Genomic DNA, 20,990 nt, shown 5'->3' with positions numbered 1-20,990 from the left:
GACCAACACCCCGCGATCGCGACTTGTGCGCTGGAGATACCGATTACACACTGTAATGACTACGCCGCCGCTCAGTACGCCGGAAACACCTGCGCAGCTTGACGTCGCCAGGCCGGCTACCGTCGTGCTGACACCGGACTCGGATAAGATGCAGCCCCAGCCACAATCACGCAAGCGCTCTCGCGATGATCTCTCCTCCCCAGACCGGGATTCCGCGACAGCACCGAAGGTACTAGGCGCCGCGGAATTTGATGAGGTGTCGTCTACTGCTACGGCTGATACCAGCAACGGCGGGCCGCTGAAGCGGATGCGATCTGCTCAGGAGAGCTTTGCCGAGACTGGTGACCACGACGACGCGGAGTCGAAGCGGGCCAAAACTGCTGTGGACTACCAAGACGGAGAAGAAACGACGGTGTCAGATGCAGTGGAAGAAACGACTACGTGCGAGACGGAGGAAGCAGTCACAACTGGCGAAGATCAAGCAGAAATCGAACTCGTCACTCTGGACAAGACGTTCGACGCTCCAGCACCTCCACCAAGCTCTGATCTTCCTATCACTTCTCTCTCCGCTGACAATAAGGGCCTCGCAAGTACAGAGACTATAGTCGCTGCCAGTGACGCTGTCGAAGATAAACTAGTCACTGTGGCCAAATCAAGCACGGCTACGGTGGACAAACCGGCGACCGAAGACTCCTCAACCAGCGAAGCAGTTACGACAGACACGCAGAATCCATTTTCTGTACCATTTTCTGCATTCTCATCGTCATCAATCAAGCCCGCCAGCTCGTCCTCTTGGCTCTCCGGTCCATCATCTGCTCCAACTTCCTCTACTCCAACATCCTTTGGAAAGTTTGGCACCGGTAGTTTGTTTGGAAGCACTCCCTCAAAATCTAGTACTCTATTCGGCGACTCATCCGCGCATAAACCATTTTCCTCCTTTTCATCTAATCCATTTTTGACGAAGTTCGCGGAGAAGAAATCTGATGAGCCGTCTGAATCCACGACCGCGAACGAAGAGGAAGGCAACGACGCGAACGAGGACGAGGATAGCAAGAGCGGCGAGGACGCAGCGGCCGAGCCATATGTGCAGCTAAAGCTTGAAGAGCAGAAAGTGGAGACCGGCGAAGAAATGGAAAATTCGGTGTTCAACTGCCGAGCAAAGTTGTACTCGTTGGATCCTACAGTGGAAGACAAAGGGTGGAAAGAAAGGGGAGTTGGTGTACTTCATCTAAACATCCGCCGCGATACGCCCGCATCCGCGCCTAAGACGACCCCTCCACCACTACCTCCGCGGCCTGGCCCTGTTGTTCCTTTAGCTTCCGCTCCGTCGCCGCTGACGGCTGCCGCACAGGATTCTAAATCTTCGAACGACGATTCCTCCGGTGATGGAGCTACCCGAGAAAGCTCCACCGAATCCGCAGCATCGCGGTCACGGGCCCGGATCGTTATGCGCGCCGATGGCATTCTAAAAGTTATTCTCAACCTGCCGCTTTCACGCGGTCGCTTCGAGATCTCGCAAGGCATGAAGAGCTCTCTCGCGAGCGAAAAGTTTGTTCGGATATCTACATTCGAAAACGGCAAGCCCATACAGTACGCGCTGCGAATGGGATCGGAAAATGTGGCTTTAGATCTCTTCAAGCAAGCTCGCGCCTTGTTGGATGCGTAGTCGAATAGTTATACCAGTTGATTGCAATGACTTGAAGATCACACGAAAGTTCTTTCCTGTACAGTATATACAACCACCATTTTCAATTCTCCTACACAACTGATAACTCCGTGGTCTCGTAGTTCTGTCTTTGCAGCAGATGCAACAAATCCAGACTTGTAGGAGGAATAATATTACATAAAAATACGGGCAAGATTCACCAGTTTCTAAAATCTCCAGTTCTCATCAGCAGAATCAATCGCCCATTTGAATTTCTCTCGAAGCGTCTTTGAAAACAGCTTCTCGATCGGAACGTCGAACTTCTTTGAAAACATCACAGTAAGACGCGGATCGATGTAGTTGATCTTACTGGTCGTAAGCGCGACGGTGGAGTTATCTTCTTTGTCCTTCAGCTGCAGGCCCATGTTGACCACGCGCTCGTCTAGTTTCTCTATCTGCCCACGGAGCTTCTCGACAGTCATGCCAGATTTGACTTCCGGCTTACCCTTCTTCCGCTCCTGCGCGTACTCCTTTTCGAGAGCCTTGACAGCTTCCAGTCGTTCTTTAAGTACAGACTCCTCCATAGGCTCCTCGTTCTCATTAGCTCGCTTCTCATTGTCCTTTTCGAACTTCTTGGTGATCTTGAGAGTCTCGCGCTGAAGAATCTGAGAAACTAATCGGTCGATAACTTCCTCCGTGAGACCAGGATCCTTCTCGAAATATGCCTCGTCGTTTGTCCTCAGCTTTGGATCGAGCTCAAGGATCTGCTGCGACAGCCTGTATCGCTGCCACTTGACCTCGAAAATCTTGTCCTCGATTTTTCCGACGACAAGCTCGTGCCCCTTGGAAACTGTCCGCTGATGGTTGCAAAGAACAGCAACGGCGCGGTTCGCCGCATTAAATGCCACGTACTTTTGGTTCACCGATCCTTCGTTCGGAATGAGATCGAGCTGGTCCTGCATAGTCTTTGACGCATTGTAGGTACGGAACACCTTGGCCGTCAGCCCGAGCATGTATTCCTGCAAATGTCGATTCAGTAGACCTGGATCAAGGCGATCAAAGAGATCATCGGACGGATCTTTGTTTCGCTTGAACAGTCTCAAGTTCTTGTAAACTTGATGCGAGACCTTCACTTCCTGGTAGAATTGAATAGAATCCTTACCCAAAAAATCAAAGACAACAATGTTGCCTGGCATGAAGGAAATGTGCTCGCACCGAAGCGAACAGCAGCCAACGGTATCAGCTTCATCCTCTCCCTTCTCGCCGCCGGCTCTCAGCGCAAGCACGTCAATAAGATACATCGCCGTAGAACGTTGCCGAACCGCCATGACGCTATCTTTCAGGCCTTCTGTGTATGCTTTTCGAATACGTTCGATATGATTCTTCAATTCACGCGCCTTCTCGAATTTCTTATAGTCACTCATTCCCTTTAGCGAACTGTTCGCAGCAAGGAAAACATATTTCGTAGCGCTGTTGATGTTCTCCTTCCACGTCGCAAGCCATGAGACAGTGTTGTCGTGCTTGACTTCAGCCCACTCGTGGCCTTCAGGCGGATCAGGCACATTTGCTTCCGGGCCGATGTTGATAGTAACCTGTTCTGGCATCACGCGCGACTTTAGTTTTCCAGTTTTGGGATGCGATCCCCGTCCGCGGAATAGGCCTGGAGGCTCAATTCTAAAATTGCCGACGACTTCCTTTCGCCCGTCCAAATAGCAAACTTTATACTTCTCCTCTATAGCCTCTTTCTCCTCTTTGATTTGCTTCTTCTCAGCATTTGTCATGGCTTTCTTCTGCATCCGCTTCTCTTCATAGTAGTTAAAAATAGGCGTAAAGTCGCAGTGCTCGAAGTGCTCGATTTTGATATTCTATTATCGTGAATTAGCAGCAAACTCGGACGTATGAACTAGGAGCAACGTACCGCTCCACCGGCATTCTCAAGGACGTCTAAAAAGTCTTTGAAAAAGTTATTCTGAAACACAGGATTTCGTGCATGATCTGTATTCAACATCGCCCCAAAAAATCCGGCGACTTCTTCAGCCTCCATGGGCAGGTCGACGGGCTTGTCACAATATCTCAGCTTGACATGATCAGGAAGTGGCTCGTATGGCGGCGGAAACAGTACGCCATTGTGTTGCAAAGTAGTCCACTTAATAGATCCGTCCAGTTCTTCAGCTTCCCACCACTTGTATAGGTCTTCTTCATCCTTTTCGGCATCAGTGGTAGCCGTCTTCGCAGACTTTCGTTTAACGAGTGGCGCTTCGTCGTCGCTAGTGCGTTCTGACCTTGATGTCTTTGTAATAGCTCTCGACTTCTTCGCGGGCGACAGCATCGACCTAGCTGTCGATTCAGCATTCCCGTTCTCCGCCGCCACCTTTGCAACTTTTGATTCCGCTGTCCCGTTCTCCGACTTCACTTTAGCAGCCTTCTGCAAGCTACCGTTCGCCGACGTGCTAACTACCGGTGCTGGCGACTCTTTCTTGACCTTCTTCGACACAGCATTATTTATTTCCTTCTTCTGCCTTTTTTTCTGCACAAAAACATGGAATCAATAAGCCAAGCCGTGTACTGCGCGCGCTATTACATACCAAAGGTATCTCGTCAGAGTCCGAGTCCTCCCCGGTATCATTTGAGTCTCTAACTTTCTTTATGGCAACTATCGCTAGAGCAAGCAAATGAGACAATTATGTTCGATAGCCTTGCAGAACGAGACATACCTCGCGATTTGCGCTTCGATAGTGGAATATCATCGTCAGACGCGTCGGACATGTTCCACACGGTGTACCGCAGAAGAGAAAGACAAAGCAAGAACAGATACTAAAGGAACGAGAAATCTGCGCAGCGCGAGTAGCTTGAAGAAGAGTCCGGGTTCCCGAGATGCAGTACAAAACGGGGATCGCGAGAGCGGGGATGGCACAAAAAAAAGGACGGTTTCTCGACGCCGGCGGCGCGCTGCTGGTCTTGGATGTGAATTGTGATGCGCGAGCCGCGCCGCTGTCACACCGCCGTGATCCATGACGCCATTATGTGACCCAACTCGGCTTCTGACTGTCACCGGCCTTCCGGCTTCCTTAAGACTTCCTTGTCCCGGCTTTCCACAAGAGCTTCGCCGTCTAATTAAAGGGGTTGCGGAAGGGCCGCATAGTTTGCACATCGCTTCAGTCACATCCTCCTGTATACCGACATTCTCATCGCTCAGCATTGCTTGCATTGCATTATTTACAAAATATGCAGTCATATCATAAATATGTAATTCCGTACTATACAACATACATACATAGCTACTTCGAAATCATTTCTGTACATCAGATTAGTGATGAAATGAACTAAACATAGCTGCACAAAGCGAAATAATCCTGTACAAAAGTAGATAGAATCACGCTCGGTTCTTTTGAATTTCGACAAGACGTGGGTACACCGAACTGCCAAGCTTCTTGATCGTCGCGTCCGAGGATGTGGACGAGTAGTGAACTACGCTCTGCAGCACAGAGTCGAGTAACGCCTGATTGGCTGTACACGAATGATTAGCTCTCTTGCCAGCATTGCACAACTGAAATGACCAATACAACTCACCTTCGCTGGCGAGAACAGAGCCTGCTCCGTTGTTCAGCAATCCCGTAATAAAGCTCAGATACGCCTTCTTGATATCTGTCTGTTGAATCTCCTCATCTGTTGAGCCATCCACTGGTAGACTTAACGAATAGAAAATGCGACTGAATAAAGGATTTAATAAACTGTTGAGCATCTCCATCGTTCCTTGATATCCCTGTCTGTTGTTAGAACAGTGCATTTCTTCACTTTGAGTCTCACAAACATACCTTAAAACTGTGACTTAGCTGACCAACAAAACTCATAAAATCAACCAATTCGGCGCCGTTGCACTCAGTCAACAGCTTCGAAAGTAACACCGGAATTTCAGGGAAAATTTGTTCACCGAGAATAGGCACCATCCGCGCAAACGCAAATCGGCTCTGGGACAAATTATTAGATGCTGTCACACCCAAAATTACTTTCGCAACTTACCGCTTCTCGAATCACCTCGTTACTGGATAGAGTCTCCAGGGAAATCAAAATAGCTCGGCTTGCAAGAAGAAACTGTTCTCTCACAGGTTCAGTAATTGCTTTCCCGCCGTCAATGACCCCACGAGCAAACGTGCCAATAGCCATAATGTCGTGATGGACTTGTAAAATCGACTGAGGATCACCCTGAGATTCTCGAAGGCTGGATTCGATGTCCGCAAAAATCGGCTCCAAGACTCGCTATACTCAGGTTAACAGGAATACCAGACAAAATAATCACGGATAAATAAACAAACCTTTAGGAGCACGAGCTGCATCTCATTTGGTACCGCCTCCACCGACATAATCGTCCCCACGCTCTCAAACAGGTTTAGTCGGCCATCAAACGTTCCCGTATCAGCAGTTCCGTCGGCTGAAACATCAGATTCGTTGTCGTTCTGTGATGGAATCTCAGCCTTGATAACAAGCAAGTCTCCAACAGCGTTGAGTGCCAGCTCCGCGATATTCCCGATGAGCGACTTTAGCTGCTTTATGAATCGGTAAAACAAAAACCACGCGCGAACCTGGACATGCACGTAATTGCTATGAACTCCAACACTTGAAACAAACACATCCAGGACCTGCGGAATCAAGGTCGGGTGAGATTCGAAAAACTTTGAGTTCTTCACTACTAGCTCGAGATAGTGAAGATTGATCAGAGGGTGGCCAATTGACAAAATATTAGAGCCGGTCAGTTCTAAAAGCATAGTATTCAGCACTTCCACGGCCTTTGGCGAGCCCTGACCTTTGGTCGGCAGAGCCGCAGAGTTCCGTAGCCCGTCGCTGTATGCTCCGAGTTCGAACAATCCCAGCTCGACGTCGCGCCATTCTCTCTTGCCTTCGGTAAGACTAGCCCGCACCACGTTAGAAATATTGTCAATAAATATGTCTTCATCAATAGCCGCGACACTATCTTGAAATATACGTAACCGGCTTCTGATCTCCAAGAACTCATTCTCAGAGTCATCAGTGCCGCTATGCCAATCCATTGCGTTGTCGTATCGCAACTTTAGAATGATAGTCTTTAGAACGGACAATAATAATCCATGTCGATTTGGTGTCAGAGGTATATTCCTCTTCTTTTCCTTTCGTAGCAGAGACAAGAAATCGTTAATGGCAGGAAAGACTTCCGACGACGTATCATCATATTCATTTGCCAAAAAGCTGATTGCAATCGGTAACAGCTGAAGCAGTAGTGACTCGGTCAGCTCGATGAAATTAGATGGCAGTTGTTTCTAAGAATAGTCAGCGACACTCTGAATCATTATGCTCGGATACTAGACGTACCTCATCCAATATCTTGATTAAGTCGATACATAACAGATTAACAAGTCTGGCCACTTTCTCAGTAAATTCAATATCATTCAATGGAAGTTGTGATAGCGTGACAGGAAAGTTGAGTAAATTGATGAGTTCCAGTTTATCGCTTGGTTTCATCTTCTTGCTGATGATTTCAGACAGAGTGTCGCATGCAGCACCTCGTAGCGCCTCATTTCCTAATATTCCAAAAATAATGGACATATAAGTGGGAGTCACGATAAGTGAGATATCGATCCAAGCTTCAAAAAACAGAATTAGCACGCACCGCACCAGTTCAACGGATAAGTGATCAACTTACAAACCCAAGTTCCTATAACTTTCAAGCAGTTCTCCGCTATAAGATATCCGCCATCTCGGGAAGTCCACAGAATTAATATCTCCCTCCAGACATTTGCCAGCTTCGCCATATCATGGACTCGAATCGCGTCCTTGATAAGTCCATTGCGCTTGCCAGCATCGTTTGATCGTATAATGAGGTTATCCGCAATCTCGTCATGCTGCGCTAACAAAATACGCAAAAACAACAACAACCCTCTGGGATTTGCAAGCTGAGCGCCGTTCTGCGATGCTATGTCAAGGAAATCGTCGTAAAATGTTGGCCAGGTATTCGGATACGACAGCAGGAAGAAGTATGTGATTGTCTGGGCGAGCTTGTTTTGCATGACTAAGAGTAATTAGTCCCTAATCGCTTTAAGAAAACAACGTGTGCAACGTACAAACTGCATCTGTCGCACTAGTACTCTGGGGGCCGTATTCTCGTCTGATGTAGGACAGTAGAGCATTCTTGATATTCACCAGCGATTCTGAATCTAAAACCTTCTCGTCCCCACTAAGTCTAAACGTAGAAAGCGTTAATAATTGCATGCACCTTCGAACTCAGCATGCTAAAAACCTCTTCACCAATGCGTCGTCGACGACTTGTAACGAGAAAAACTGGACGGCCGGTGATCTTGAACACCATTCGTTAGACTAATACCTTCAAAGTCATTCCAACAGAGTCCCTACCGCTTGCGTTCACTCATAAATAGCGATAAACATATTTGCCATCCGTCGTTGGAGTCCTTCAGTTGGGTGCAGAAGGTCATCGCCTACACACGGTTCTCGTTAGCTCTGGCTCGACATCACAGATCCGACCCAAGTCTCTGAAAAAGTATCTCATACCTGTTGTTTCAAGGCCGGATCTACATTTGGACTCAGCGCGATCTCTACCGCCTGCTCGACTTGATCTTCCATGGTAACTGCGAACAGGCGGTCGACCTAGCTAAACAGAGAAGCTGGAAGCGTCGTTCGCTTTGTTCGGGGAAAACGCAACGTTGCCCCCAAGAAACAGTGTGTCCAGCAGAGAGATAGACAAGTCTTTGGGTCCAAAAGGGGAAGTTTTAAGTTCGGTAAGTGTGGCAGGATCGTGATTTTGCAGTGACGTTGGGTCGGTTGACCTTGATCTGTTGAATTTTTGACAATCTTCACGATGGTTGTCAGGGTTATGACGCGCACATGTTCAACATTGACATCTACGCTATCTAGGCACATCCTCCTCCCCAGCAGTGAGCACGTTTATCTACTCAGACACTGTTCTCTACTTCCATGGATAGGACCAAGCCAGTTTGATGGTCGTCCCCTTAAGCAAACTCAGAACTGAAGTTACAACACACCTCGTGACCCAACCATCGACAAACTCCAAGATCATCACATTCACGCATAGATAAGTTTAGGCGGTCTATTTGATTATTATTTTATGTACAAAGATGATCCTATATACAGCTAATATATTACAGTCAGAGCCATAAATATGAACACTGCATCCAAAACCAATGCAAACCAGCGAGCCAAACGAAACAAGATAGCAGTCAAAATCAATCAAAAAAAACAACACAGTTATATCGGAGCGCCAAACTCAGCCACGGCAGACCTATCATCGAAGGCAGCGATATTCGCCATAGACGGTGATCCTGTAACATGCAACGTCGGTGTTGCCAGTGTAGTAGTTGTTCCGGGAATCAAAGGTGATGAAGATATCGTTGAGCCGCTCACGATCGGCGAGAGCGGGGGAGGAATGACGCCGACGGCTGCTGCAGCCGAAGCCATAGCAGCCTCTCCGAATGCGGCAATGGATTGCCAGGTGGAAGACGTACGCTCGCGGAGATCATCGGCACCGCGTTCCATCTTCGTGATGGCAGTCGAGAATTCCTCTTCGACACCTTGCCGACGTCGTGCTAGCCTTTCTCGTGAATCCTTACGCTTCGCAAATGCCTCGTTCCAAATCATCCTGCGCTCTTGATCAGCGCGTTCGAAATCCAAAATCAGCTTCTTCTGGCGAGCTTGAAGCTTATCCCGCTTACTGATCACCGCCCCTTCGTCCAGTAACAGAGCACGCTCGCGTTGCTTGACCTGTTCGCTAGCCTCAGAAAACTCTGCTTCAACCGCATCCATCTCCGCCGCAAAAAGCTTCCAGTCTCGTCGCCGGCTTTGAAATTCTTCAACAGCCTGCACTTCTTCCTCCGTAAGTCCTTCAAGTTGCGAGTTTAAACCCTCGATCTCCTCTTCGGTCCGCCGAACTGATTCACGAAGCGCGAGAACACGACGCCATGCGCGCTCATCGCCACGGTCACCAGATCCAAGCCGAACCTTCAACGAATCTATCTCGGACCGAAGAGCAGAAAGTTGTTTGGAGTGGTCACGTCGTGATCTCTTGAACTTCTGCTTCTCCTCGGTCAAAGTCGCGTTCGTGGTGCACAACGTGTCCAGGAGAGTAGTAACTGGCGATAATGGCCGTGACGGTTGTTGCAGCTGCGACGAAACCGCAGACACTATACCACATGTTAGACCATCGCCACGCATAACACTAATAAACATCATATACATACGATCCTTCGGCAGAGTGCACACGTTAGTTAGGCAAACCACAACCTGACGACCCATTTTGAACGTCTTGCTGATCTCGATCTCATACTCTGTAATCGGCGTCAATCCCGAAACAACCAACAGTGTCTCAGCAAGCAGCTCAGTAGCTATAGATTCCGTTCCACACGCGTCCTCGCTCGGCGCTGAATCGTCGGCAACAGCCATTTCCAGTAATTGAACAATCGGATCAACCTCATTGGACGCCGAACCTGTGTTGGCTGGATGGTTGATTTTCGGAATAATCGTCTGCACAGAGACCTCAGGCCACAATATCCCATTCACTCGCACAGTGACGCCGTTGTATACCGACGTCTGCGTATTTGACCCGTTGCTTTGAGAGTCTGCATGAGAAAACAGCAAAGGAACTAAAAGAGACGACGAATCCTGGTTCTCAGCGTGCGAGCCAGTAGGCATAGGCACCGAAGCAGAAGACTGAGGACCAGCAGCGGTTATTTCAAACGCAACCTCGTTTTCCAAAATATACCGCACACAACTATACAATGCCGGCTCCGAAGCCGACGGGCGGTACGCCAACCCATTCGCGCTAGAAAAATCGTCTGAGATCAGAGACGACAGCAATGAAGGACTCGCGTCATCCGCTTGTCCGCTTTCAACGTGCGAAGTACCAGTTCGAGTCGGCGCCCTGACTGACGACGTCGCATGCAACTGACTTGATTCTCGCGATGCCAGAACAAGCGTATTCGCCAGCGCTGACCATAATGTTTGCTGATAATGCCATGCGGACTGCATGCTTTTCTTTTTCTTTCGACCGCTAGCAGACGACGAGGGCACGGCTGACGACGCGGGCGATAGATTTTGGTAATTAGCAGCCTCGTAATCGATACTATAACCATCTCCCAGTAAACCCGGCGCAGACGATGCGGCGGGCATGGAGCTTAGCTTGTTGTCATGCTCCAGAAAAATTCTCCTAAGAGAGTGCATTAGACTCTGCCCAACAATGTGAGCCGCCAAAACCTCTGTAAACCAGCCTGCAGACCCGTAAAGTAAGTTCCAAGTTCGTGGCACCGAAGAGGCACTTTTAACGAGGTAGTACTGCGGCGGTGGCGATGGTAGAGGGTCCGGAATAAGGGCTGCCGAAGGTCCGGCCACCATGGGAGAAGACAAAGCGTCCCTTTGAATCATGAATAGCGAATGTCGTACAGCTTTGGTCAACTGCAAAAATGAAGCACAGTACAGTGCGATTTTCGACCCGCCGCCGCCGAGTGAAGACGCGATTACCGCGGATCCGAGATCGACCATAACAGACCTCATGCGTGGCAGAAAAAAAATGGAAACCACCAATATTAGTATGTCTGTAAACAGGACAGTGAGAAGACTCGGCGTAGTTGGAGTCGCGTGGGTCAGTGAGGAGAGCAGGGATGACGACGATGACGAAATATTTGTGCGCGGAACGAACGTGAAGCAGGCGAATAGCACGTGAATGAATGACACGATGACATTCGGAAATTGAATTATGAGCGTGAAGATCGCAACGGAATCGATAAGTGGATGTGGCGGCAAAATCGAGGAGTACAGCAGCGACGAGCGCGATGTTGTGCCTGAGGCCATCTGCGACCCTGAAGGATCGCTGCACAAGGCGGCTTGTCTGGCCTGCATATGTGACGACGCCAGATCAAGAGTACTGTCGATCTGCGCCGCCAGCTCAGACAACTGCGGCGTGCTTGCGCCAGCCGTCGAATCTGGCATACCTGCGCCGTTCGCCTTCGTGGGAGTCGCGGGCTGCTGCGTGGCTGCGAGCCCGGACGCGGTAGAGGAGCCCGCGTGCAACGGCGAAAATCCGTTCGACGCGGACCGTCGGAGCGAGTCGCTTGACATTGCGCCATGGTCGACAGCACCGCCGCTCTGCTGTTGCTGCTGGGTACCCAAGGCAATCAGGGACGACGTGGAGCTGCTGGCCGATGCATTCGAGGTATTGCCTTGGTTCGCGCGTCGTGACGCGGAGCCGCGGGCCATGATAGGAGGTGGGGTTTCCGCGCCGTAGTGATACAAACAAACTGCAACCGCAAGCCGACTAGGAGGGAGGTATTTCAAGTGAGGACAAAACTTGCTGGCCGCGGGTTGAGTTTTGCTCGGGAGTTTTGACAGTGAAAGCGCCGTGAACACGTGACGGGCTTGAATTTTGAACCCGCCGCGATTTTTCAACGCGAACTTCGCGAAACTCCAAAATTCGACGGGAGAAGTCGGCATCAGCGTCCACGAGCACAGCGGCTGTTGCGCCCGATATATATCGCCAATGGCTTCTTCAGCGGCATCCGCCAGCTGCCGCGCCAAGCTCGCGACATTCACCGGCACCGCGTCCATTGCTCAGCGCATTTGCGCCCATCCGCAACAACACCTCGCGCAACTCACCCAACGACGTGGCTACGCATACGAGCCGCCGAAACGCGGCTACGAGACTGTGCTCTCCAAGCACCGCGTCAAGCGGAAATTTAGATTCGGCGAGACACGCCCTCCTGTGTATCACCAGTTCGACTGCACCGTCGAGCTCTCCGACGGTTCAACATATACTCGGCAATCACCGTTTCCACGAGTCGAGTGGCGCTATCTCCGCGACCAGCGCGTGCATCCGCTATGGAATCCCAATGTTCCGGGTCTTGTTGCAGTCCAGACCGATTTGGGCGGACGTGTCGCGCGGTTCAACGAGAAGTTCAGTCTTCAGCAGCAGGCGGCGGAGGGCGATGGAGATGGTGCTGCGTCCAAGGAGCAGGACAGCATGGACGCCTTGTTTGAAGGATTTGAACAAAAGGCGTCTCTCAATGTTCGCGTTTGGCAGAAGCCAAAGTCGTCAAAGTCGAAGAAAAAGGATGGCGCAGGCTCAAAGTACATGTAATATATTAGACACCAGATTAAACACTCTTGTATTTACAATAATGCATTAATTACCGCTATGTACTGACGAGACGATGCCTTGAAGGCGCGTCGACGCTGGAACTCGTGTTGCGATGCACTCTAACGAACTGCTTGTCAAAATAGACCAGCGCGGGACACTCGCTGTCTTTGAGATCCCCGTTGTAGTCAATGCGCTCCACCTCACCAACCCATATTTCATGATCTCTGACAGTAAAGCATGACACGACATTGCAATCTAGCCTGCAGTACGCAAGCGGCTGCGCCTGCCCATTCGTCGAACTCCCGCTAACGACATTTGTGCGATTCAGCATCGGCGTACAGAATGGCTCGGGCGACACGGGGAACCAATCAAGATCATACACCTCAATCTGCTCGCCCTCCTGCACCAACGCCATGCGATCCTCCGTTCGTCCTTCGTCCCGCGGCGGCGGCGCACCGCCCGCAAAGCCCTGCGCAATATTCTCAACCCCACGCGCGCCGGATAAAAAGTTCACGCTGAACCTCCCCGACCCGTGAATCAACCTCGACGTCGACGACGGCACTCGCAAGTTAAACGACACCAGTGGTGCGCCAGGTGTCGCGACTGACAGCGACGCGACCGACGAGACTGTCGCTGCGCGCGTCTCGGATCCGGATGCTGCTGTGATGACCGCCAAAGGCGATGCATGCTGCGCCATTGTCTGTTTGTAGAGTGATACCAGCTGATCGAGCGGAGTGCTGGCGCGGGTGTGCAAACATCGTGACCAGCGTACTGAGCGCAATGCTCCACTGTGGCGTCGCAGCGCAGAGCGGACCGCAGCTCCGCACATGGGTGTCGTGAATAGCACACCGTCTGCGTGCAGGCTTCTGCCGAGTCCGCCTGCCCTAACCCGCCCGCGTCGCCCTCGATAGCCCCTGTACGCACATTTTGTCCTTGCCAACAGGCGCTTCACCGCGTTGGCAGACTCTTTGATAACAAATATCATTAAAAAGCTAAAGTACACTGTACACGTAGTAATACGCACATACACAAAATAAAGCAAGCCAACAACCACACCCCCTACCCCGTCTCCACCGCCCGTATGATATGCTCGCCCATCCGCTCTTTTTGTGGTGATAACAAATAAAAAACCGACGCGCATGCCGCAAGTGCTTATAAACAAGAAAACAAGTCCCCAAAAACAGAACAGGAAAGAAAAGTAAGGCAGTTAGTGTAAATGGATCTAAAAAGATATATAAACGCGTCATGAATCCTCCGGGGCGTCTTCGACGTCCACGTCGAGGTCGTAGGCGTCGCCTTCCGAGTTTAACTCAAGACGCTCCGGATCGTCGAACTCGAGTGCGTATACCTCGCTCATGCGGGAGATCATGCGGCGGTAGTACTCATGCAGCGTCTGCACCTTCGGCACTATCCGCCAGCCGACACGCACAAGGAACTCTACCTCCAGCATATTTAACTCCGTCAACGACACACCGCCAACACGCGCGTAGTGCGCGTTCGTGCAGAAGCTGTCGCATAACCCCTTGCTCGCGACCGCGGCGGCGGTGATCAGAAATCTGTGTACCGTGAGGGAGCTTATGGTGAACGAGGAAAACGCGGCACAGAGCAGGTCGATGTAGAAGACCATGGACAGCAGCGCGGACTTTTCGAGTGAGCAGAACCGGGTTATCCGAACGAGGTAGTCGTGATGTGTGATCTGTGGCGACGCACGAGAGTGGAACCGCGTGAGTTGGGTGGGCACGAGGGGCAGCGCGTCGTTTAGCCGGATGAGTTCGCTGAGCATGGACGATATCAACGCGACAAGGTCCGACATCTCGCACGCAAAGAAGTCTCGCGGCAGCATCCGCAGCGTCGTCTCCGGTGCTGCTGCCACATTCGCGGTCACAGCACCAGCGTCAGTTGTCGCCTGGTCGCTCCTCTGCGGCGGCACAAATTCCGCAACTATTGGCGGCTGCACCAGCGCATCCCCAGCGTTCTCACCGCCCACCGATTTTATGAGCGGCGACATGCCTCTCCGTTTTGATGGCGAATGCAAATGTCCATGATGCTGCTTTCGTTGCTGTAGCGCGACACCACCGCCGCCCGCACCATTCTCCTGTGATGACTGTGCTTCTTGTGGTTGTTGTTGACGCCGCCGCGGACTCTGAGTATGATGCGCATGTTCGCCGTCCGCACTGGCGCGTTTGGTTCGTCGTAGCGAAATGCCCTGCCCTGACGTTGGGTTCGGGGGCGGGGACGTGACTGCTTCCTGCGTCTTGTCAGCACCATCCACAACACAAAGCCCGCAAGAGCAGTAACGTACTGTCGGCATGTCGCACTGGTATTACAGTCTGTATTTGTATGTGACGCCGCGGGCGCGTGCAAGTAGTCGGAGCGACGACGAGGACGACGGTACGAGTGAGAAACAGGGTAGTCGGCGATGTCTTGACGAGGCACGGGTACTAGGCGTTGTCATTTGTGCATGCGCCAGACGTCGATTGGGGTAGCTGAGTGAGGAGCGCCGGCAACGTGACGACAGACGAGACCGTGAGGCGTTGGTGAGAATGCGACGGCGTGAAGTCACGACGACGGGGACGAGCAGACAGTGCGAGAACGCAGTGACGCGCACGCCGAAGAGCAGCGTCCTGGAGGGGTGGGGGCACAAATAACCACGCGTTGATGCAAGTTCGCGAAACAGAACGAATGCCCAACGAACGCCGAAGCCTACGCGTGCGCAGCACACATGCAGCACGCACACACAAACAGACGCACAAATATGCACTCACGTCGCGCTACCTAAGACAAGAACTGCGCGAGCACGACGGAAGCGGCCAGGGGGAGGGAGGGTGAGGAAGGGCGAAGAGTGCGCAGTGGACCGTCGTGAAAAAGAAAGCGTTGAAGCTGGGGCCCAGCCATGCGGGTTGCTAAACCGCGGAACCGGTTGCGCGCCGCACGTGTTGTGGGGACAAAGGACGGGCAGAACGAGCATGGAAGCGAGAGCACGAGCCGTACGATCGACACCGCGACAACGCCACAGAGGCGATGGACCCTTCCGCCAGCACTCCACCGTCCTTCCGCAGCCCATCATGGCCCGTCCTTGTCCCGCCGCCCATCGCGCCTCCCTCATCGTGCACACCGTCAACGCGCGGCGCGCGCGCATTCACGTCGTCTTCCTCTATCCGCTGTCGTCAAGGGCCAACACGCGGCCGTCGCTACGCCCACTGGTGAATGCGACCCGCAAAGTGCCCCTCAGATCTGCCTAGCGAACCATTAAACCCACCGCTCCCGCGCACGTGTCCGCGACGATTGGATCAAAATGCGGGGGCCCACCGCGGCCAACTTCGCCACATCTTCCCCCATCCACACTTCGCAGTCGCCACCGCCTTTACTCTCCCTTGTCACAAGCACACTTGCCCTTTCCGGCTCGCGGCCGAAGTGTCGCGGGCGTCGAACCGGTTCTGCTGGCGTACGCACCGCCTTCGCGTTGATGGCTATGGCGGACCTGCGCGCAGCGACCGGCAGGCTCGTGTGCGGTGGTCCACCGGCGAAGCGCGTCCGCAAACTCTACCGCGAGGCCGTGTCTCCTCTCGCTATAGGACCGCGCTGCTGTGCGAATCACAAGACCCAGATCTATACCATGTGTATCCCATCTATATACAAACATACGTCCTCCCCGTCTATATCTTCCCCACGTTCCTCTACGGCTGCTGCTTCTCCCCGCCACGGGTGGTGATCAACGTATCCCATTCCCTTGCTAGCCCCCAGCGCCACTCGCCCTGACTCTCTTCCCCAGCCTCCAACGCGTCGAGAAAGTTGACGTACGCGAGGACCATCAAGTGCGCGCACACGTCGCGGTCCAGCTCGCCCGTGCCGGTACCCAGACCTGTGACCACCACGCGTTCAATCTTCTGCGGCGCCGGCAAGCAGGATGTGGTTGGTGAAGAGGAAACAGCGAGGTTGTGGTTGTAGATCTCGTTGAGAACAGACCACATGCATTCGTAAACCACTTCCTCGCGCCAGAGGAGGGAGGGTACACGCATGGTTGGTGAGTGCGCGATGTACCGGCAGTGGTATTTATTCCAAAACACTGTCGTCTCGGCTTTCCTGGCCGCCGCCGGTGGGGGTGTCGGCGGTGGCGTGTTCCGCTCAGGCGCTGCTCCTGCATCCTCGTCCTCGTCCTCGTCCTCGTCTTCGTCGCTTGCGATCGCGCATTCGTCGCTATGCGCAGTCTCCCTCCGCTCCTCACTCGCCTTCTCTGCCAGCAGAACCTCGTCATCCCCCGGCCCGCGCGCCATCCAGGGCAACATATCGATCAAATAGCAGCTCCCCACCGGCTGCAGCCCGCGCCACCGCCGGAAGTGCTGCAACTGCACAAACCGCAGCACGGAACCCAACCGCTCCCGCTCCCCGCCTCTGCGTCTCCCCTCGGCGAAGAACCTGGAGATGAGAAGATCCAGACCGCCGTCCATACGTGCAAAGGAGTTTCCGGGTGAGACTATGCAGTCAAAGGCGAAGTCGAGCGATTTGAGCGAGTCCGTGACCACATTGGGCCGCGGGTGCGTGAGGTGGCGGGAGGAAGGGAGGAGAGTGTGTAGGTGCCGCGACCACGCGGCGGTGAGGGCGGGGTCTATATCGAGGAAGGTGAGCGCAAAGTTCATGCTGCTGCGTGCGGGGTCGTCGTGGTACCGCGGTGGTGATGCCGCCGTGGCAGTATGGAGTGCGGTAGTGGTGTGAGAACTCTGAGCGCGGCACGCGATACACGCAACTTCCAACAAAATATCCACGGCGCGTAACAACACAAATAGGCAACGACAGCGCCCCGTGTCCTGCTCAACTCGTACGCTAAACTACCTCGGTATCTTATGTATCCTCTTCCGTTACCTTGCGTCGTCGTGTCGCGGCGCGTAAAATACACCTCCAAACAGCGCCGTGCGCGCCTCGCCTCGCCTCGCCTCGCCTCGCAATCCGAATCCGAGAGCATTGACGTCACGTCACGTGGTTATCAGGGGTTCTCGCTTAGTCTGTTTTTGGCCTGGTTTTGGCCTGGCACAGGTCGCCGCCGGAGTTCCCGACGACTTGTCTTCGCGACTCTACGCTATAAAAGTCCTGTCTATTATCTATCCAGCCATCTAAAGCATACACATAGCCCCAAGAACATCCCCAAATACACAAACCACTACATTACCTTATTCATCCTTCCAACCAACTTCACGCTTTCCTCATACTCGCGCCACATACCCCGCCACATGCGTCCTATCAAGCGCATACACCGCACGCAGAAATCGAGGTCCGATTTGTTCAGATTCTTCCCCCTTGACGCGAGCACGAGCGAGTTTGCGCTCGTCGTGTCTACCGCCAGCGGGGATGCGTCTTCGCTAAACTCGTCGGTTGCTGGTGAGATACTGTCAGTGCTGTTGAGCGCCGGGACTTGGTACTCCGTGACCTGCGAGGGATACCCCCCGACGCGCTCGTCAAACCCAACAGACGACGCGGTTGGCAGCGCAAGATCGCTCAGCAACGTCTTGATACTCGGCAGCTTCACCCCGTCCAGCAATATCTTGTTCACGATCACCGGGATGCACAGACCAAGACTGAACCCCATGAACGGCCCGACCTTGATACACGCCGCGTCCTCGCGCCCGTCGCGACACTCCACAAGCACACGTAGCAACCCCACGATCGCGGCCGCCGCATCTGTCAGCGCGTGGTAGCTCTGCATGGTCTGCCGCGAGCGCACCGCGGCTTGTGCAGTCGCGAGGGGATTCTCAGTGTACCGACTGAGCCCGTCGAGAGGCATAGGCGTTTCCGTAAACACAAGTCTGTCCTTCGCGCGCGAGCGGTGCAGCAGCATTAATGTCGTGTAGAGCACCTGGTGCGTCATGAACAGGGTCATGTGCACGCTCATGTCCGTCCGGAATTCGTAGATCCGCCGCAGCAACATACGCACGCGCCGCTCCGTCTCCGCAATGAACTCGTCTGACATATCTCTGTTCGTGCGCAGCATAACCTCGGCCAATAGCCGCATGCTCGCGAGGCGGAAGCACGAGGAATTGAATTGGTAATGGAAGATAACCACGCCCAACGCGGTCACTGAGGTCGGCGTGACGAACTCGAATTTCTCAGAATACACCGCAGCCGCAAACTCGTCGAAATCGAACGACTTTCCGTTCCAATCCCGCAGACCGCTGGCGAACTGGCCCTCACAACTCGGCACGCGCATCACGACCGGGAACGCGGGGATGTGCTGCGGCGAGGACCACGTCGTCGCGATGATCACCTGCTGCTCCCATATCATGTAGTACATGCGTCTGAACGACTCGCGCTCGAGCGGGGTCGGTAGCATCTCGTGGTGCAGTTCGGGAGAGGGTACCGCGCCGCCATCGTTGGGATCCGCGTACCGCGTGCCGTTGTGCTCGGTGGGTTGGTCGATCAGATCCAGTCTGTGCGCCTTGATAATGCCGGTGGCATAAGACAACAAATCCGACGCGCGCTGGCGGTCGCCGTCGTACGCGACCGAGAACGCGAGGAGAAGTGTCGTCTTGAGCCGCTTTATGGAGTTCGTCATCTGCGTCATCCAGCGCTCCGCACGCGCGACCCAGTACATCGGATCCGTCAGATACGGATACAGCGACCCTATCGCGGCCGCGCTGGCGCGGTTCTTCAGCCCCTCCGTGTTTGTAAACCGGCACGAGATGGAGAACATGGCCTGGTACAGCGCGGCGTCGGTGTGCACGTTCATGCTCTGGATGAAGTACGGCTTGGGCAACATGAACGCAAACTCGGGGTGGAAGCACTCGTAGTACACGTCGACGAAGAAGGAGATGAACTCGGTGGGTGGCAGGTCCACGGCGCGCAGGTTCGCTTCGTGCTCCGCCATGCTCTGTGGGAGGAAGAGCGACGCGTCGGTGGATGTCGCGGGGGAGGCGGAGGACGCGGTTGACATTGACGACGTGGCTGCTGCTGCTGCGGACGCGGCGACGGCCGCGGTGGTGGACGCCGCGTCTTTGAGCTCGAGATCGGCGCGCAGCGCGCTGAGGACCGAGTCATAGTTCTGCTGGCGCTCCGCCTGTATCGCGCTGCTGGCCTTGAGCGCGTTGACTTCCTGCTTGAGCGAGTCGACGGTGCGCAGGATGGAGTTGAGCACGTCCGCGGGGACTGTAATCGACTGCGCGGGGGCGGACAGAACTGGCGGCGGCGGTGCAGCGACGACTGAGGGATCGATTAGCGGTGGTGGCGCGAGTGCAGACACTGATAAGGACGAGGACGTGCGTCGAAGTGGGCGCTGACATATAGGCGGGGGTAGTGTGATGCCGAGGAGCGGCGGCTGAGGCTGGGGCTGGGACTGGGGCAGTGGGGCGGAGGGGGGTATGGGGGGGTGTGCACTGACGAGCTGCGGCAGCAGGCTGTGGTGATGCACTTGCACATGCGACGGCGAGGGATGCGATAAGGGGATGTGCTGCTGTGGCTCGGGCTCCGTCGACGAGGACGAGCCTGCAGATAGTCGTCGTCGTTGCCGTTTCGCGGGGTCTGCGGGCAGTGCGCCTACGAGCGGCGGTGCGATAGCCACAGGGGCCGTCGCGGCTGGCAGCGCATCGCCAACGGGCGGCGGGTCAATTGCGATAGACGGCGCGGTGGAGCGTCGACGGCGCTGGCCGCCGCGGTGCGAGGGCACGAAGACGCAGGCGACTTGGAGGTTGCGGCAGTTCCTGCAGTCCTGGATGCCTTCGCACTTAATCTTGCGCTCGCGGCAGGAGAGACACGCGCGGCGGGAGACGATGCGGACCCTATGGTCGGGGACGGCCCCTGGCGCTGCGTGGAGGGATCCCGGCGCGGACATAGGGTGAGGGCGCGGACAGAGGAGGAGCAGGAGCAGGAGCAGGAGCAGGAGGAGGAAGAACGAGAGGGGAGAAGGAAGAGGAGGGAGTATGAAGTTGCCTACTTTGGCTATGACGCTGATGACTCGTGGAGTTACCGGTCTCTTGTGCGCCACCGCGGTCTGCGACGTCGGCTCTCTCGCCGCTTATGCGTCACGGCAGCACCAGCCCGTGTGGGTCCACAGCCAGAACGCAGGTCGCCGGTGGCCGGGCCGCTGAGCAAAGGCAGCGGCCGGTGAAGACACACGGGTTCTCCAGACGCTGTGATGCCCACTAGGGCTTGACTGTGCAGTAGTAGCGAGGCCGGAGCCGGGGCCGAGCTGTCGCGACAAGCGACCCTGTTCGGTCTGTGCGCGCCGGCGAT

General features: G+C 54.0%; 9 protein-coding genes across 9 annotated transcripts; 2 read left to right on the top strand and 7 right to left on the bottom strand.

Moving 5' to 3' along the window:
* Position 1: 1 nt before the first annotated feature.
* Positions 2-1,833, top strand: V1518DRAFT_421010 (uncharacterized protein). Its single transcript, XM_066905124.1, has one exon. The coding sequence runs from the start codon at positions 56-58 to the stop codon at positions 1,664-1,666; it is 1,611 nt and encodes a 536-aa protein (XP_066757839.1). The 5' UTR covers positions 2-55; the 3' UTR covers positions 1,667-1,833.
* V1518DRAFT_421008 (uncharacterized protein) lies at positions 1,682-4,765 on the bottom strand. The gene is made up of 4 exons (XM_066905123.1): positions 4,360-4,765; positions 4,231-4,304; positions 3,564-4,172; positions 1,682-3,510 (listed from the first exon to the last, which is right to left on the bottom strand). Exons 1-4 carry the CDS (start codon positions 4,409-4,411, stop codon positions 1,873-1,875), a joined length of 2,373 nt encoding a protein of 790 aa, XP_066757838.1. The 5' UTR covers positions 4,412-4,765; the 3' UTR covers positions 1,682-1,872.
* A 63-nt stretch (positions 4,766-4,828) lies between these two features.
* V1518DRAFT_421006 (armadillo-type protein) lies at positions 4,829-8,464 on the bottom strand. The gene is made up of 11 exons (XM_066905122.1): positions 8,183-8,464; positions 8,027-8,109; positions 7,914-7,970; positions 7,738-7,856; positions 7,320-7,685; positions 6,989-7,260; positions 5,959-6,936; positions 5,666-5,902; positions 5,461-5,613; positions 5,216-5,408; positions 4,829-5,152 (listed from the first exon to the last, which is right to left on the bottom strand). The coding sequence occupies exons 1-11, from the start codon at positions 8,252-8,254 to the stop codon at positions 5,019-5,021; spliced, it is 2,664 nt and encodes an 887-aa protein (XP_066757837.1). The 5' UTR covers positions 8,255-8,464; the 3' UTR covers positions 4,829-5,018.
* Positions 8,465-8,724: 260 nt separating this feature from the next.
* V1518DRAFT_421004 (uncharacterized protein) lies at positions 8,725-12,002 on the bottom strand. The gene is made up of 2 exons (XM_066905121.1): positions 9,886-12,002; positions 8,725-9,828 (listed from the first exon to the last, which is right to left on the bottom strand). The coding sequence occupies exons 1-2, from the start codon at positions 11,894-11,896 to the stop codon at positions 8,897-8,899; spliced, it is 2,943 nt and encodes a 980-aa protein (XP_066757836.1). The 5' UTR covers positions 11,897-12,002; the 3' UTR covers positions 8,725-8,896.
* A 12-nt stretch (positions 12,003-12,014) lies between these two features.
* V1518DRAFT_421003 (mitochondrial 54S ribosomal protein bL31m) lies at positions 12,015-12,831 on the top strand. The gene has a single exon (XM_066905120.1). It carries the CDS (start codon positions 12,177-12,179, stop codon positions 12,771-12,773), a length of 597 nt encoding a protein of 198 aa, XP_066757835.1. The 5' UTR covers positions 12,015-12,176; the 3' UTR covers positions 12,774-12,831.
* V1518DRAFT_421002 (flavin reductase like domain-containing protein) lies at positions 12,771-13,730 on the bottom strand. The gene has a single exon (XM_066905119.1). The coding sequence runs from the start codon at positions 13,600-13,602 to the stop codon at positions 12,829-12,831; it is 774 nt and encodes a 257-aa protein (XP_066757834.1). The 5' UTR covers positions 13,603-13,730; the 3' UTR covers positions 12,771-12,828.
* Positions 13,731-14,016: 286 nt separating this feature from the next.
* V1518DRAFT_445708 (cyclin-domain-containing protein) lies at positions 14,017-15,084 on the bottom strand (the record flags this gene model as incomplete). Its single annotated transcript, XM_066906467.1, has 1 exon — positions 14,017-15,084. One exon carries the CDS (start codon positions 15,082-15,084, stop codon positions 14,017-14,019), a length of 1,068 nt encoding a protein of 355 aa, XP_066757833.1.
* A 1,366-nt stretch (positions 15,085-16,450) lies between these two features.
* On the bottom strand, positions 16,451-17,410 carry V1518DRAFT_376844 (uncharacterized protein; the record flags this gene model as incomplete). Its single annotated transcript, XM_066901560.1, has 2 exons — positions 16,451-16,839; positions 16,999-17,410. 2 exons carry the CDS (start codon positions 17,408-17,410, stop codon positions 16,451-16,453), a joined length of 801 nt encoding a protein of 266 aa, XP_066757832.1.
* A 259-nt stretch (positions 17,411-17,669) lies between these two features.
* Positions 17,670-20,898, bottom strand: V1518DRAFT_84698 (uncharacterized protein). The gene has a single exon (XM_066906694.1). The coding sequence runs from the start codon at positions 20,587-20,589 to the stop codon at positions 17,929-17,931; it is 2,661 nt and encodes an 886-aa protein (XP_066757831.1). The 5' UTR covers positions 20,590-20,898; the 3' UTR covers positions 17,670-17,928.
* Positions 20,899-20,990: the final 92 nt, after the last annotated feature.

Source organism: Limtongia smithiae, assembly GCF_038497785.1.
Source record: "Limtongia smithiae strain NRRL Y-17922 unplaced genomic scaffold V1518scaffold_11, whole genome shotgun sequence".
NCBI classification, from domain to species: Eukaryota; Fungi; Ascomycota; class Lipomycetes; order Lipomycetales; family Lipomycetaceae; genus Limtongia; species Limtongia smithiae.
This window is presented reverse-complemented; position numbering and strand designations above follow the sequence as displayed.

What these genes read in the sequence shown, in the direction of transcription:
- V1518DRAFT_421010 (XM_066905124.1), top strand. Translation starts at nt 56, where the DNA reads ATGACTACGCCGCCGCTCAGTACGCCGGAAACACCTGCGCAGCTTGAC.
- V1518DRAFT_421008 (XM_066905123.1), bottom strand. Translation starts at nt 4,411, where the DNA reads ATGTCCGACGCGTCTGACGATGATATTCCACTATCGAAGCGCAAATCG. An exon ending in ACTCTGACGAGATACCTTTG is followed by an intron (nt 4,173 to 4,230) that starts GTATGTAATAGC and finishes GTTTTTGTGCAG; the next exon opens with AAAAAAAGGCAGAAGAAGGA. An exon ending in TTGAGAATGCCGGTGGAGCG is followed by an intron (nt 3,511 to 3,563) that starts GTACGTTGCTCC and finishes TCACGATAATAG; the next exon opens with AATATCAAAATCGAGCACTT.
- V1518DRAFT_421006 (XM_066905122.1), bottom strand. Translation starts at nt 8,254, where the DNA reads ATGGAAGATCAAGTCGAGCAGGCGGTAGAGATCGCGCTGAGTCCAAAT. An exon ending in GACGACGCATTGGTGAAGAG is followed by an intron (nt 7,857 to 7,913) that starts GTTTTTAGCATG and finishes TTCTACGTTTAG; the next exon opens with ACTTAGTGGGGACGAGAAGG. An exon ending in TAATCAAGATATTGGATGAG is followed by an intron (nt 6,937 to 6,988) that starts GTACGTCTAGTA and finishes GACTATTCTTAG; the next exon opens with AAACAACTGCCATCTAATTT.
- V1518DRAFT_421004 (XM_066905121.1), bottom strand. Translation starts at nt 11,896, where the DNA reads ATGGCCCGCGGCTCCGCGTCACGACGCGCGAACCAAGGCAATACCTCG. An exon ending in GTGCACTCTGCCGAAGGATC is followed by an intron (nt 9,829 to 9,885) that starts GTATGTATATGA and finishes CATGTGGTATAG; the next exon opens with TGTCTGCGGTTTCGTCGCAG.
- V1518DRAFT_421003 (XM_066905120.1), top strand. Translation starts at nt 12,177, where the DNA reads ATGGCTTCTTCAGCGGCATCCGCCAGCTGCCGCGCCAAGCTCGCGACA.
- V1518DRAFT_421002 (XM_066905119.1), bottom strand. Translation starts at nt 13,602, where the DNA reads ATGTGCGGAGCTGCGGTCCGCTCTGCGCTGCGACGCCACAGTGGAGCA.
- V1518DRAFT_84698 (XM_066906694.1), bottom strand. Translation starts at nt 20,589, where the DNA reads ATGTCCGCGCCGGGATCCCTCCACGCAGCGCCAGGGGCCGTCCCCGAC.